This window comes from Haemaphysalis longicornis, unplaced genomic scaffold (assembly GCF_048455015.1).
Source record: "Haemaphysalis longicornis isolate Haplotype H1 unplaced genomic scaffold, Haemaphysalis longicornis Haplotype H1 scaffold_1, whole genome shotgun sequence".
Lineage (NCBI taxonomy): Eukaryota > Metazoa > Arthropoda > Arachnida > Ixodida > Ixodidae > Haemaphysalis > Haemaphysalis longicornis.
In genome coordinates, this window is record NW_027526203.1 from 434,366,485 (window position 1) to 434,382,542 (window position 16,058).

At 46.3% G+C, this 16,058-nt stretch overlaps 1 protein-coding gene across 1 annotated transcript in view; it reads left to right on the forward strand.

Moving 5' to 3' along the window:
• The first annotated feature begins 2,876 nt into the window (after positions 1 to 2,876).
• LOC144155763 (dnaJ homolog subfamily C member 7-like) overlaps positions 2,877 to 16,058 on the forward strand; it is a 77,471-nt gene continuing 64,289 nt past the window's right edge. Inside the window, exon 1 of the mRNA XM_077687405.1 lies at positions 2,877 to 3,032. Within this exon, the coding sequence (XP_077543531.1) occupies positions 2,953 to 3,032 (80 nt within the window). The 5' untranslated portion in view covers positions 2,877 to 2,952. The remainder of the gene's footprint in view (positions 3,033 to 16,058) is intronic.

Below are 16,058 nucleotides of genomic sequence, written 5' to 3' on the forward strand. Positions count from 1 at the left end.
GGTAAGTCCCCCAACGAATTCTCGAGCTACAGGCTCATCTCAGTTGCACCTATTCTGTGCCGTACAATGGAACGAGTCATTAATAGGCACATCATGCACTACTTAGAAGAAAACAACTAGCTCTCTTCCTCTCAGCATGGAATTAAGCCTAATCGCAGCTGCGAAACTGCTCTGGCTTCTGTTGCCCACTTCGCGAGTGCCAACCTTGACAGCCGCGTTTTCCTACCGACATCATTCAGCTCGATTTCTCCAACGCTGGATAGGCGCAGATGGGGAACGCGATCGAAAGCTTTAGAAAAGTCCTGGTAAACGACGTCAGTTTGAACTGAAGAGTGAAGGTTAAGGTGAAGGTGCAGCAGTGAACTCAAAAAGTTGGGTTTCACATGAGAGCGCGGGCCGGAATCCGTGTTGTTTGGGAAAGAAGAATTTGTTACTGTCGAGGTGACGCGCAATTGGGGAATATATTATGTGTTCTCGTAATATACACGCGATGCATGTTAACGAAATAGGGCAGTAGCTGCAAGGATCGGAGCGGTTGCCTGATTTGTAAACCGGAACTATTCTGTTTAGCGACAGTGGCCATAGAACTAATAATGTTAGGAATAACACTCAGGGACAAGAAACGTGCTACCTGGATCAGAAAACAAACTACAGTTGACGATATCATAGTTCAAATAAAGAAAAAGAAATGGACTTGGGCTGACCATGTAGTGAGACGAACCGACAACCGGTGGACAATTAGGGTAACAGAGTGGATACCGAGACATGGGTCTAGAAGAAGAGGAAGACCATTAACCGGATGGAGGGCTGAAATAGAGAAATTCGGGGGTAAACAGTGGACTCGATTAGCACAGGACAGGAGCGGTTGGAGGTCAATGGGAGAGGCCTTCGTCCTGCAGTGGACCTGAGCAGGCTGATGATGATGATGATTCTGTTAAGTGTCCAGTCATTCGGAAGTGCACTGGTAGCTATCGATTGGGCAAAGATTATATGAAAAAATCTTTTGCTAGAGGTTATTTTGGTGGCTTTGATTATCTTGCTAGTTATGTTATCGCATCCTGAAGCACTTGACACCTTTAAAATATCGATTAACTTCGGGAGTAACGGTGACGGGAGGCATTTGAGAAAAATTGTAGCTGGAAGGGACGAAGCTATCGAGGTCGTGTTCGCGGGTCAAAACGAAAGAAAAATACAGGTTCATGACGTCGGCGCGCTCCTCCAGTGGAACATGCCAGCCATCTGGATAGAAGAGGTAAGTGTTCTGGGTAGAGTTGCTTTTTGGTTGTATAATTTTCTAAAATTTCAGGGAGTTGGTTTCGAAGGAAGGAAGAAAGAAATACTTTATTGAATGCCTGCAACAGACACAGTGTGTACACTGCGCCCGGACGTAGCCACTCGTCGATCCCGACGTCACCCCTACTCGGACCACCCCTTCGCTACTCCCTACGGGGTTGGACGCCGCTACCCCGTAAAGGAGGGCGTCGCCCCGCAGCTTTCGCTCCGGTGCTGCTTTTCGAGGGCCGCCAGGACCTGCTGGACGGCTGATAGTTGGGTGTCTTTGTCACAACTGCGCACTGCTTCTTGGATCTACGGCGGTAGGCCTGTCCTGGTTGCCGCCTGTTCGCGTTGGCACTCGAGATGGTTTTTTTTTTTTTTTAAGGTAGTTGCGATCGTTTGGCTGCTCGAACCAGGCGTTTTTCCTTCTGTAGGAGCTTCCTGAGGGAGTTGGTAAACCACGGGTTGTTAGGGTCACCACGAATTTTGACAAGGGGCACGTGTGCGTCGACCCTTAGAGAGGCATCCAGCTGGAAGAGCTGTAGGAAGGATTCGAGCTCGGAGTTGATTGCATCGTTGTTATTCATTGAATGCGCGATGCATGAACGTTTTTTTTTTTTTTTTTTTTTGCGGTGGAAGCAGATAAACAACACGCGCACACACGCGTGAAAGCCGCCGGCGTACGGGAGGCCAGGAGAGCTCTCGAAATGGAAGTGGCGTGACTCCGCGGGAGCAGACACCCATGGGCCTTTGCAGATGATGTTTAAGCGCAATCTCCTTTCAAAACACGCACGCGCCGACATCCGGGCCCGTCGCTTCGACAGAGTGAGATACTGCATGAGATATTGCCATTCTTAACTTGTACCTGAGTGTAGTCCAACGCACGCACGCACACACGCACGCACGCACACGCACACACACACACACACACACACACACACGCACACACACACAAAGAAGTGTAAAAGCTCTATTTAAACTTGGCGCCAACTGCCTTCACTTGATATTACGGCTATCCACCCCCAGGTGTCAGGACCAACGCTGCTTTCAGCGCTGGCACTGAGTGCCTCGTCCCTCGTCCCCCGAAGGAGGGGCCGCCTCTGTTACTTTTGGGATGCTGTGGCTGCATAAAAAGTTTAACTCTCCCTGGTAAAGGCCACGGCTAAGTATGCCCCAAAGGCTGTCCAAGTAGACGTAAACCTGTCGAAAATCCTTAAACTGGAAATGCTACGTACGGTGCGCTATTGGCTGTAGCAGGCAATTGTAGCATGCACTAATGGCTCGCTTTTCATTGCTGCAGGCTGAGAGTGAGACATTAGTAAAATTTCAATAGTAAACTAGTCGTCAGCGTTGCAGGGTGACCGTACAAGCGAATTTACTCTTTGTAAGGCGCAGCGCTTTCCAAAGCCGATCTCGCGGAAGCAACGCGATCGCTACCTTTACGAGAAGACTATTGTTTAGCGAAAAGAAATACTTCTTTGCCCGCCATTAAATATCTGCCCCAAATAAAGGCGGTTCTGCTTCGTGGGTTTCTTTCTGAAACGAGCCACCCGACTGAAATACGACGACGATAACAGCGGCGAGACTGCGCGCGACAGCAGGTGCTGGTAGATGGCGCGGCGCGAGGCCGTTGCTTGGCCAGCTCGGCTCAGTTGCTCTCTTTGAGTGTTGTAGGCCATGGCTCTCCAGGACAGTATGGATTGCGACGTCCAAATTATCGAGGAAAAGCTCATCAATCCGCCACCTACCAAACAAAAGTACGTGCCAGCGCATGCTTGTATGGAGTTGCCGTAAACTGAACGCGTGGTCGCATCAGCTGAGTTGTGTGCTTTGGAACGTCCGCAGACGCGCGTGCAGACGCGCGTACGCGTACGCGTCTAGGCCTTGCCATCGGGGTTGGGGGTGGGTGTGTGCAAGACTGAGTCGTGACGCGAGGGTGCAACAATCGCCGTCGATGGACGGTGCTTCGAACCCGCGGTTGTTGCACTCGCTGCTACCGCAAGCGCCCTGTGTGTAAGGGTTTTTTTACACGGCCGTACGCGCCGTGTAGGCGACCAACTTCCGACCTCCCGCGGTGGGTGCTCGCATAAGGACGTGCTGCAATGAGCGATAGGCGTATCACATAGCTGCCCCAAAGCCTCAGTCCCAATTGCCCCGACTGATACGGCAACAAAGTGTATAAAATCGTTGTAAAGCGATTTCGGATACGCTAACGCGATTCCAGGTAATCGGACTGTGGGTGGCACCTGACGAATGTCCATCTTGTACAGCGTAAAATGACGGAACAGAACGATTAAGAAATGCACATAGAAAATACAAACAAATCAGAAATAGAACTAGAATTCGTTATGCCTATTAATTGTGGTGTTCCATCTTTTTTACGCTGTGCCAGGTGCTATAATTTCCGCCTTGATTCTGATGATTTTGGGCATGCAGTCCTTTAATTTCCGCACTTGATACAATGATCTGAAATCTCATCGCTGTCCCCTGCGATGTAATTCGTAGGAAATCGTTTCTGCTGGTACAACTTAATTATTAAACATACGTGGTTTTTTAAAAAAAAGTATGGAACCGTGCCTGAAGGGAGTGCCAAAGGACATGTGCCATTGATGAGACGTAGTATAATGTTGAGCGTTCAGGTAGTAGCGCTCGTTTTGGGGCATATGCATGCTGCCGTTTTTACTGAGGTTGCGGTTTTTCAGAAAAAAGCAAATAAAGAACATGTAAGCCGCCGATGTTTGGAGGGTTTTGAACGCAGTTAATGAGAACATAATTACTGTAGCGTAACCTTTTACTGTGCTAGCTTTTCCACCGTTTCAGCGTTCGACTCAGCGGCGTAACGTGCGGTCTTTGCGTATGACCCGTGCTCCGCTGGCGTTTTAAACGCATTCGAACCGAACGTAGACCGGCTTAAATGGGGGCTTCCTATGCCGCTCGGAATCTGTTGCGGTTCACGTAGAGTGGTGGTTAAAAGCAGTTAAAAATCATACCTTTCAGGCAACATTTAAAATCATAGGTAATCTCGGAATGAATAGTTTTTCTTTTATTGGCTGTTTAAAATTCTAGAGTACCATCCAGACGGAACGATGAGGAATGCTGAAGTGCCGTCCAGACGGAACCCAAGTGAAAAGTGTCACGGAACAGGGGGCTTTCAGAAAGTGCGAACCGCTTTCACAATGTTTGCTCTTGCATTGCTGGGATGGAAAGTGTGCCAGTAAAGCTTGCAACAGCGTTTGAACTTCAAGAAAAAATTATCGCACGATTCACGTAATTGTTCACGTGGGCAAGTATTCTGCTTTCAGTATTAATTTTCCGAGAGTTCTGTGAAGGCACTGGGCCGAGGGTTCACATTTGCGTCTAGGAGGCACTCGGGGGGCCTCGAAGGACCTCCGTGTTGCAGCGTATCCGCGTCGATCAAATATTTGGCTGGAAGCCGATTTCAATCGAATGCAGTTTAAAAATTTAGAGCAGCCATAACATTCATCATTTAAGTCGAACGATATTCAGTTCTGACGCATTCGAGACGTCGGTAGGTCACGGTAGTGTCACTAGATCAGGTTACATAGGGATCAACACGTGCGACTCGACGGAAGTGCGGCGATGAAGCGTGTAATCAGACAAGAAATCGCGCCAGAGCAGGGCTGATAACGAACGTTGAGGGCCGATGGTGCCCGGTTTCCCTGTACGAGCCTGTTGAACGTGGTTTGTTGCAACCTTTCGTGCTCGTGTGTTCGTTTCCCGCGGGCTCCTTTCAAATATGTACAGGGGGGATTAAAATAAATGCGAACAACTGAGCCCACAGCTCCCGTCGCATGCCGCACCGTCTGGCTGCACTGTCAGTGAACTGCGCGCATGCATTGTTCTTTAAGAGCGTGTGAGAGTGTGGCTGTGGCCTACTGTTAGGGAAAATGCTTGATAAAGAAGCGACGGCGGTAATTTTTTGAAGCGTCATTTTATACTGTGTCGCCACAGAGTATTTTGTTATCTACTACATTTGGGAGCCAAGCGCGCAGCAGGTTGATTGCAGCTAGCATGATGCCCTTCAACGATCATTCTGCTCAGTGACGACGCAGCGTGAAAAGGTGCATCAGAATAAACTACCGGCGTCGCTTCTTGATCAAGCATTTACCATAAATATAAGCCAAACTCTCAAACGCCCTCGAAAAAGTGCGCATGCGCGCAGTTTACTGACTTTGCAGCCAGATGGTGCAGCGTGCGTCGGAGGCTGTGCGCTCCGTTGTTCGCATTTTTTATAATCCCCCCCCTGTACATTTCCCACATAAACGAGCACACACAAATAGAAACGAGCATGACTTCCGAGCTTCAGGCTGCATTTCCGCTGGTAACACAGCCTTGCGGCTAATACCGCTGGCTATTTTTGTCTGCGAAAACGTGTCAACAGGAAAAAAATGCCCAGAGCCGGGCTAGCGGCCCGATTCCACCGGTGCAACCGGAGCTGTGTCCTTGATGTAGCGCAGTGTGTGTCACAGGCACCCAAGATGTGACCTTGTGCGGCTTTTGCTTTTCTTTCAGCCAGCTCTGGGCGTATAAGAACCGTTTTGTAAGCCCGTAGGCCGCCTACTTATCCGTAACAAATGGGACGCGCACATTTCTGAACGTGTCGGCTTGAACTGTTGCAACATAAGTGGCAGAATGCGTTGCTGCGTTGTGGTTGCGTGCTACGTGTGTTTTCATGCAGTCACGAAAGCATTTGCTTCAACATACTTTTGGACTGATGAAACCTCACCGTAGCGAAGTTTTGTGCATGCATGGTGATCAAAGAGTGGGCGAGGTGATGGAGGCACTCCACATTTGCATGAGTTGCACATGCCAGCTAAACCATGATTGTCACCCTCGGAAGGGAAATAGTACCCGCTTGAGAGCTGAGATGTAGTCTGTTCAGAAAATGTAGTTTTTCTTACCCCATTTTGCAGTAGTAATTAGTTTTTAGTTAATTCAAACAAATTGTAATTTTGGTTAGCACACTATTCTTTCAGTGTTTTCAAAAAGTCCCTGAATTCAAACTCAGTCTTTTGGTTAATTTGCTCAGTAACCCAAAACCACTGCTTGATTTCTTTAAAAAGTCCGGTCCACAAAGCAGTAAACGTATTGTGGACCTTTCACCTCTAGGTTTGTATTGAGAGTTTGTTCATTTTCTTACATTACGTTACGTTTCGGTGGGGTGTTTCGCAAGCCTCGATAGTACACTCAGATCTGTGAACAGCTTACAACTGGAAAACCTTGTTCTTCTGGTAGTTGGGCACCTTGCCTGGAAAAGGCCTGGAATCTGCTATATTTCTGCAAGCACTTTGTTGGCAGGAGGGGGCGGAGGACGCTGCACTGCAATCTCATACACCATCCCCACTTCACCACCTGCTGTCAGATAAGCCCTGCAATGCACACTGTTTAACTATTTTATCAGTGCGAACGAGAAGTGGTGCAGTGAAATCCAAAAAATGTCCAATAAGCTTTACTACTTTTTTTATTATTCATTTACCCTAAAGGCCCTTACGTGCGTTACATAGGGGTCGCAATGAAAAAAAAAAGTACATTGTAACATTAAAAACAGCAACACCCATAAAAATGCGAATACAAATACATTCATGTCAAAATGCATAGTTTCAAAAAAAAAAAAGGGTACAACTACTACTACTCCTTTTGTATCATAAAGAGAGGGAAGGGGGTACAACTACTTTACAGGCTTTACAGGCAAAATGCTGTACTGACTGTATAGTTTATTTTTGTTTTTTGTCTTTTTATTCCATCAGTAGACCTTACTAACTTGGCCATTCGCAGCTGTTTCGACTGTTAGAATTGGTGATGTCTCCTTAAATTTTACACAATCCATCACAAATTGTTTAGTACAACAAACAGGCAAATGGATTTGATTTTTTAAAAATTGAAATGCAAGCACACAGCATACATCCCCCAAAACAAAGTATGGTAACTGATGCATAATTGGATGTGCAGAGCATCAGTACGATTGCTTAGGGGACTCGTCACTTGGTGTCAAGAGAGTGAGTTGTATGTTATCGTATGAACTGTGCCTGGCCTCCGATACAGACGTCTGGAAGCATGTCTTCAGGCACCCATTTCTGCGGCCATGGTAGTGCTATGCACTCTTCCGGTACCGTTTGGATTTTCACCCTTGGAAGAAATTACCTTTGTGCAGATTTTTGCTCTAAAAGAGCCATGTCTCATGATTCGCAAACAAATGAAGATAAACAATCAGGAAGGGCGTGTTGTATAACAGTAACAGTTCATTCTGGCCATATTTGTAATTGTTCTGTAAGTCATTGGACCTCCTTGATCATCAGTTCAGGACTGCTCGTGAGGTGTTCAGGACTGGCAAAAAATAGAGGGCCCACTAACCTTGTCACTTGCAGTGCTTCCTCGCTCCCCCACTTCTCTGGACTGCCCACATCTCTGCTGTGTGTGGAGTCTACCACATCCCACTCTAGCAGCCAAGGCCAAAAATCATCAAAGGCGATTGAGTACCTAAACTGCTAAACAAGCTTCTTGCGAATCTTGTCTATGATGCCAGTAGTATATGTCATTGAAGAGGGGTCTTTATTTTAGTACGTGCTATGCTCAACGAAAAATTTCTTGGTACGCTTGTTATGATGCATCACTGTGGCCACCATCGTGACCTCACATAAACGCAAAGGCGTGGAATGATGAGTAGGGTGATGATTCAGAACGGGTACATTATTTGTACAGTGTATCCAGACCCTAAAAGTGTTACTGGGCTCCTGACAAAACGACTAGAAACCCACTCGCCTCTCACTTGCTCGACTGCTTCATGAACTTATCTGAAGTGAACAAATTACGTATTTTAACTGAATACCTGGCTTCATTTGATATATCGGAAAACGAACTGGCGGACTTGGCAGCAAGACAGGGCCCCGGAACAGGCTTAAAATTTGTGCACTGGTAGACTGACCGGAATGAAGCAGAAACCAATTAAGTACAGCTTGTTAAAGCAGTATTTACAGAATGAAAAAGTATAAATCATCGAAATGGGCACTAAAGAAGTTGTACTGGCCAGATATGAATTGGACACCAGCTCACGGCAAACAACTATTTGCTGCTCTTGTGAATTGATCTTTGCATAAATACGGCTGCAGATACAGCTTACAGAATTTTACCAATACCTTGAATTTTTTCCGAGGCTAGCTGCCTGCCTTCTCTTTTACTGGGAAATGAATCAACTGTACCACGAGCATGCACTCCAGGACAATTACAGCAGTGTTAGTTGCTTGGCAGGCTTCGCACTTCTGTGAGCTTGCTTACCCAGATTTTCTGAGTACTACCTACAAATTAGCGAGACAAATGTCTTTTTAAATGTCAGGTAGCACTTCGTCTTGCATCTCTTGCTTCGTCTTCGTTTTTGAATAGCGCTTTTTTCCAATCACGAACATATACGAACATGCTCAACTGACAGCACTTGTCATTGTTCCCTCTGGCCCAAGACTCTACGCTGAGATTTTATTTATAAGCTTTTGCACCAGCTCAGGTCTATCGTCTTTTCCAATGCTTGACACCGTGATACTGTGATTCAGCCCTTGTGCCATGAAACCTCCAACTTTGTTATGATCCTGCACCTCTTCAGGGCCAGCGGTGGTCACCCCACCCTTCATGTGGTACAGATAGGGTGGAGTGGTACATGCTCCAAAGGGGCTGGTGGCGAGTTGTGCGGTAGAATGAGGGGAAGGCTGCATTAAAGTGGTGTGTGTGTGTGTGTGTGTGTGTGTGTGTGTGTGTGTGTGTGTGTGTGTGCGCGTGCGTGCGTGTGTGTGTGCGTGTGCGTGTGTGTGAGAGAGAGAGAGAGAGAGAGAGAGAGAGAGAGAGAGAGAGAGAGAGAGAGAGAGAGGAGATGGCTGTAAGTCCAAAAGAAGAGTTATGTGCTCTAAAAGTTGGGGCCATAACATTGCACGGAGGTTTACAGGAAGAGTAACTTTGCTCTCCCAGGAATAGGGGACGTTGAAGGGCAGAGTGTGAGGGTATTCGCTCTTTCCAGCGACGCTAGTGACGCCGCGCGGAATTTGTCCGAAACCGGGAGAAGGTGATCGGCGGACCGGTCGCTCCGGCGGAGGCTGCCGGCGCCATCCGTGCGACCTCGCAGAAGCGAAAGGAAAACAGCAATCGCAAGTATAGTAATCGACAATGCCGTGAAAATAATCGGAAAATACAGGCTGAACAAGCGTTCATATTCTCTCAACTTTCTTGAAGCTATAAAACCTGCAGGTGAATGAAAGAGTTTTGGGCCTCATCGGTGTCTGCTGCGGAGAAAAACGGAAGTCATTCGGACCCACCCGTGCGTACGTGGTACCTAAATTATTCTTTATTGAATTACGGCTGCTTCATTTAATAGTTCTTTGCTGTGAGGGCGCCGATTTTGTAGGCTCTTTGTATAACCTTGTGATAGTCTTTTCGGGTACTATTTGCATTCACTGCCGCATAATGGGCCAACCATCTTCGCTTGTGTGATGAAAATGGCTCAATTCCACTGCTTTCAAACATATAAGCAGCAGAGGCTGTCAAATCCCCTTGCTTTTAAATGAAAACTTTTTGCACGCGAAGGCGAGAAGCAAATGTGGGGATGCGTTTATTGATAGATGACTGAATATATAAATAATTATGTTGAAGCAAGATGTTTTAGCAACGACAATATAGTGACTGAGTTTGGTAGTTCAAATGCGAGCTCTCGAATGCATTTAGTAGCCCCCGTTTTCGTTTAGGTAATAAGCATTGACACGCTTAAACATCATACCGGCAGTCAAATCAACATAACGGAATTTCAGCCAGGAGATTTCTCTTAAATTAATTATCACAAGCCAAAAGCGCACCTGTAAAGTAGTGCCTGTATTTTCATGTACGCTTAAATATCACACGTAGGCTTTTATTTTTTTTTCATATATAATGCTAATACGTTCGTTTGTGTACCACTTGATACGACGTAATATGAGCCTCGTCTTCGCGGTTTTACGAAACCCAAGCAAAACACCGCAATACGCACATATCGCCCGCGCATGGGATTTTTAGTATCTACACAGGGAAATGAACACGCCTAAAAAACGTGCACTGCGATGACGTGCACTGTAATAATGTCCCAAAACTTAGCGTTGCACATCCTGTAGCACGTTGTTTGCCCAATGAGGCGGGATTTTTCTCAAACCACTTCAGTGCGGCCTGAGCCATGCACAGCGGATTGCCACGCACGCAGCGCTTTTTACACCGCAGCAGACACGCTGAAAAGAATCGAATGTTGTCACGCAATCAGTAATGTATGCATGTGTTTGTTTTTCAAGAAAGTAGTAATTTCAAGTGAAACTACGGGGTTTTAGGCCGCTATTGATGCTGGCGCACATGCTGCTACGAAGGCCCGATCACCGTCTCGTCCGCCATTGCCGTTTTCCGCAGCGCCACCTGTAGGGGCTGGAAAGAGCGGATAGGTAGCGTGACAAATAAGTGGCACAAGGACAGGACCAATGTGTGTGTCGTATGCTTCGGAAGGCCCATGCAGTTGAGTATTCGGTGTTGTAAGAGGTCACACAGCGAAGAGTTAGTTTGGGCTTGATGGGTGTAGGTGGCTTGATGGTGTGTGAAGTGGCTGTCTACCAGAGTTTCCATAATACAAGATGTTTGTTCCTTACTCTGAGCATTACTCTTACTCTCCCTTGTGTGTTGAATTATGCTGATCTAAGTTTTTTTTTCTTCTTTTTGATGGGCTTAGCGTGTCTTCACGGCTTGCCCCAAAGCTCATCACCGAGAACATGCAATTTTACACCTGAAATCTCAAGTGGCTCAAGTATTTTCCATTTACTCGTATCCCTGACTTTCTCCCAGATTCCCTGAGTACCCCTTCTAGACATGGTGTTAATAGTCTCAGTAAAATGGCCCCTCCTTATCTGCCACCCTTCAAAATAGCGAACCTCCAACTCTCCTGGAGGGATTGGAGTGAACGTCCACCTTCACGGAGCACTGGGTTCTACAGATGGTAGCATTAACTGGCCTGCAGTGGAGATCGACAAGAGATGACCCCAGTCTCGGTAGAAAAAGTGCCAGAAAGAACCAGTGATCGGCATGGGATGACCATGGTGTGAATGTCTGACAAAAAAAGTGGAGCTCTATTTAGAAGCAGTAGTATACGCAGGTCTTTGCCATTTAGGAACATTTAGGTGTGGAAACAACTTGGCTTTTATCATCATATTTCAGTGCAGAGCATAAAAATACAGTAGACTCTCCGCTTAAGATGAACAACACCTTTGCTTTCTTGTAACGTCCACCATGTATAAGACCTCCACTTATGACGAATTTCTGATAATACGAACAGGTTTTCACCGGTCCGTTCGAGTTCGTATTGAGTCTACTGTGTACCAGACATCCTCACAGCACCAACCTCGGAGTTTTGATGAACGTATGTTGCGTTGATGTGTGCGAATGGTTCGATACCTTCTAGCCACTGCCTTGGTACTTCAAAGAGCCCTGTGTTCTGTTTGTTTGGTGGGGGTATGCGGATGGCAGAAACGAAGCATCCTTCTGTTTCCATGGAGGGGGTGAATTTCAGTGCTTTACAACCAAGCTTCGGCTGCGATTTCTAAGCAAGCAGCGTGTTGAGTGGCTCTTTTGGCAGCCCGATGCCTTTGTGCTGCCATAGCCTGGCAACAAGTCTTGTGCTGTTGTCAACTTCATTTCCACACGGCCACATGACCTGGCTTTGCCACCGCATGCATATGGCAAGAGGCTATGGTCAGTATATTGCATGTATGCGATACAGTAGGGACTTTCCTCCTCGCTGCACAATTATCGTTTGACAACTGGACTTTCATATTTTGCCGAGCACCACATTTAGATCTGTGTAATGGCTTTCGGAGCACTTCAATCAGAATGCATGCTTGTAGTTAGAGCAAAGCTTAGCACAAAAGGAGTAGGTACATTGAAATGTGTGGCAGTGCTGGAATAATACCAAGGCTGTGCATACAATATCCTCAGCCTCTGAACAGACTTCCATTGAACCTCTCACAGCCTGACACCGTCAGTGGAAAAAAAGCACAACCAAACTGTTGTGTAAACTTATCATTCAGTCGTCCGTAATAAGCTGTACGAAGACTTAAAGGGCTGATACCCACAGGAAAGCTGAATGGCAAGTGGTACAATGGCTTTTGAAATTGCCAGTGTGCCACTGGTATAAGAAAGAAACTAAAGTCTGGATTTTTATTTTCATCCACAGCAATTCCACCAGTTTGGTGGAATGCGCTTGTTTACACCATGCTCTGGTTGAATGAAAAACATAACATTACTGAATATGACACCTCGTGACTAGACAAACATTCATCGGTGCGCTTGACGATGTTAGAAAGTCTTTCGTTTTAGAAAGAAAGCCACTAACCTGAAAACATTCAACACAACGCAGCACTTAGAAAGGCAATTAAGGCAGCGCTAGGATTACTCCAGTGGATGTCGACGTAAAAATTAAATGAATTTGGAATCGGCAATACAGTCGAAGAAATACTCGTGGCACATAGAATCAGTTAGTTTGAAAGGTTGAAAACTAGCTACACAAGCAGGGAAACTCTAGGGTGGCTGGGCTACCGAGTACATGACACCATGCACACAACTATCCACGAGATTCCCAATTGCATATCCAGGGCCCTGAAAGTAGTGCCTATACCTAAAAACACAAACCTGACACTCCACCACAACAGAGGGTTAGACAGGTGCCGTAACATTAAAAGAATATATGGGAGTTCGCCGTACACATGGTACACAGAGGTTGCCTTTACGAGTACTGGTGGCATAGCCGCCGTCTGTGCGCACAACCCAACAGAGCAACGTGCTATAGATGCCAGCGTCCAGACAACCTCGCCTCTCGAAATAAAAGATATGGCATTTGCATAGCTGTCACTTCGGGCCAATAGGATGCACGAATGTAGATTACATCAGACTCCCCAAACACCTGCTGGCTATGAGTGAGAGTGCGCATCTTCAAAACAGCCCACGAAATAGCAATCGGCTGCAAATCAAATAACTGGTCAAAATCATATGGGCACCTGGCCTTGAAACTCGAGGGCAATCAACGGGCCCATGCCTGGGCTCGCACCTCCCTTTCCCGAACTGTCAACGCTCAAACACATTTCATTGCCCCCATTATGCCCGTATATTCTGAAATCTTAAGCTGCTACAAAGCAGCCCGAAATAAATTTCCACCCCCTCTTCCCAAGTTGCAAAGACAGGATCGCTCAATCCAAACGAGCACCTTCCCCTACCTCTCCCGGCTGCGCAAACTTTACCCAACCCAACACCCGAAACTGTGCCCCAAGTGCACAAGTGCAACCAACTAGTCACCCTCTACCATACAGCAGCAGGGTGCAACCAAATTCACAAATACCCTTTAACAGAGGAGCAGTGGAATGACACTGTTCAGTGCCGACTATAACGAGCAGTGCCGAACAGTCGCCAGAAAAGCCACCGGCAACCTGAAAACTGAAGCCCTGGACTAGGGGCACCCACCACGTCATAATCCTCAACAAATATAATAAAGTTATCTCTATCTCTTGAAAAGTTTCTGCTATCATCAGGAGCTTGCATACTGAACAAGACCCAACATACTATTACACAACACATACCACGTACTCCTGTATAGATCTGGCCTTTGCTTTTCCAGTTGTTTCAAGTAATTGAGTGGAGGGTCATGAACAACCTGTATGGAAGTGGTCACTTTCCAATCAGCTTTAAGACAATAAACAAGCCAACACTCTGTGTCTACAAAAGTTCAAGAATGAGGCCACAGGCTGGAAAAAATTCAAAGAACTTTTTGAGCTTCGTTATACACTTCTAGCCCACCTTGGTATTGATAAAGCTGCAGAGACTGCGACCACCCGTGTAACTGAAGCTGCACTTAACTCTATTCCCCAGGCTTCTTTTAGTAGGGTTACTAAGCCAAAACCTTTGGGCAGTGATGATTGCAGGCAGGCGCGTAAGGAACAGAATAAGGCATGGGCTGCCTTGTGTGGGCGCCTGACAAACGAAAACCTCTTACTTTTCAAGCGGGCAAAGGCCAATGGCAAACGGATTCGTCGTATTGCAAAAAGGGAAAGCTTGAATAGGTTTGTGTCATCAATCACATCGTACACGGACATGTGGAAAATATAGAGAAGAATTAAAGCACTCCATAGAAGCAACACTGTTATGCACCCGCTTGTCAGCAGAAGTGGAAACACTTCGAGCATTTTCAGTGTGTATTGAGCTCGGCTCACTGTTCAAGTAATTTCCTGAGGCACAAGAAGTCAGAGGAAGAAAAGATCATACGTGACAAAAGGCAGTGTGATGTCGGGTGTAATTGCCCCTTCACTATGCAGGAGCTGAAAGTTGACCTTACCGCTTGCGGGAAATCAACACCAAGTGCAGTCTGAATAACATATAGCATGATTAAGCACCTGCACAGTGACGCGCTTGAAGCGCTGTTACGATTGTTTAATAGAATCTGGTGTGCAGGGAAGTTCCCGAAAGTGCGGAAAAGAAGCTTTTGTGGTGCCAATTTTAAGGGAGAGGAAATATCCAGCACTTGCAGCTTGCAGCAAGTTTTAGGCCAGTAGCTTTGACCAGTTGCTTACGCAAGGTCTTGGGAAAAACGATTAATCATCGCCTTATGACTTTTATTGAGTACCACGGTATTATAGACATTCACGAGGCAGGTTTTAGCTCTGGTAGATCCACATCAGACCAACTAGTGGCCCTCGAGTCCTACATCAGGGATGCAGTTGTACATAAGCAGCATTGTTTATCAGTTTTCTGTGACCTCCAGAAAGCTTATGCACAGCCTGGCGTCACGGTATTCTTTATGATCTGCGGCACCTTGGCATTTGTGGAAACAAGCTGAACAGTTTAAAAGGCGACCTTTCAGAGTGCACTTTTCAAGGTTGGAGATGTCTTGTATGAGAAGTTTGTTCAAGAAAATGGAGTTCCACAGGCTGGTGTGCTGAGCTGCACTGTTTTTATTAAGATGAATTCCTTGGGAACTACACTGCCTCGCTCAGTTTCTTACTCACTATATTTTGACGATGTTCACATTGCCTTGAAATCATGTAATATGCCCGTTTTTGAGAGGCATATCCAACTGGCTGCAAACAAACTTACAGAATGAGCAGATGAAAATGGTTTGTTTCAATCCAGACAAAAGCACATGTGTGGGTGGTTTTCTCTAGAAGGTAAGTTGCGTCAGCTTACCTTCTAGAGAAAACCACACATGTGCTTTTGTCTGCACAAGTTCCTAGGCATTGTGCTTGCTGACACTTTCATTCATCCCTCACCTCAAGCACCTTAGATTAAAATGTTTGGATGCAGTCAAGATTATGAAGGTCCTATTACATCAGTCATGGGGTACTGACACACAAAGTGCCTATTGGCCTTATTCAGTAGCCTTGTAAGATCACACATCAACTATGGATGCCTTATTTATCAGTCTGCTGCAAGAACAGCACTAAAGATGTTAACCCCATCTATCACCTGGGTCTATGACCAGCTGCCGGCGCTTTCTGGACACACTCCATTTTAAGCCTGTATATGGAAGCCAATCAGTGGTCTCTTGAGACATAGTGGGAATACGCTGGGCTGACTTAAGCTCTCAAAGTAACATTCTTGACTGGACATCCCAACAGCACTCTTGGCAAACATCTTTTTCAAAGCGACCTGCAATGACTCACCATTTTTGCTGTCTGAGTGCACTGGTCCCAGACCTCGAATTATCCTTCACTGACACTCAGAAAACCAACTGAAAGCTT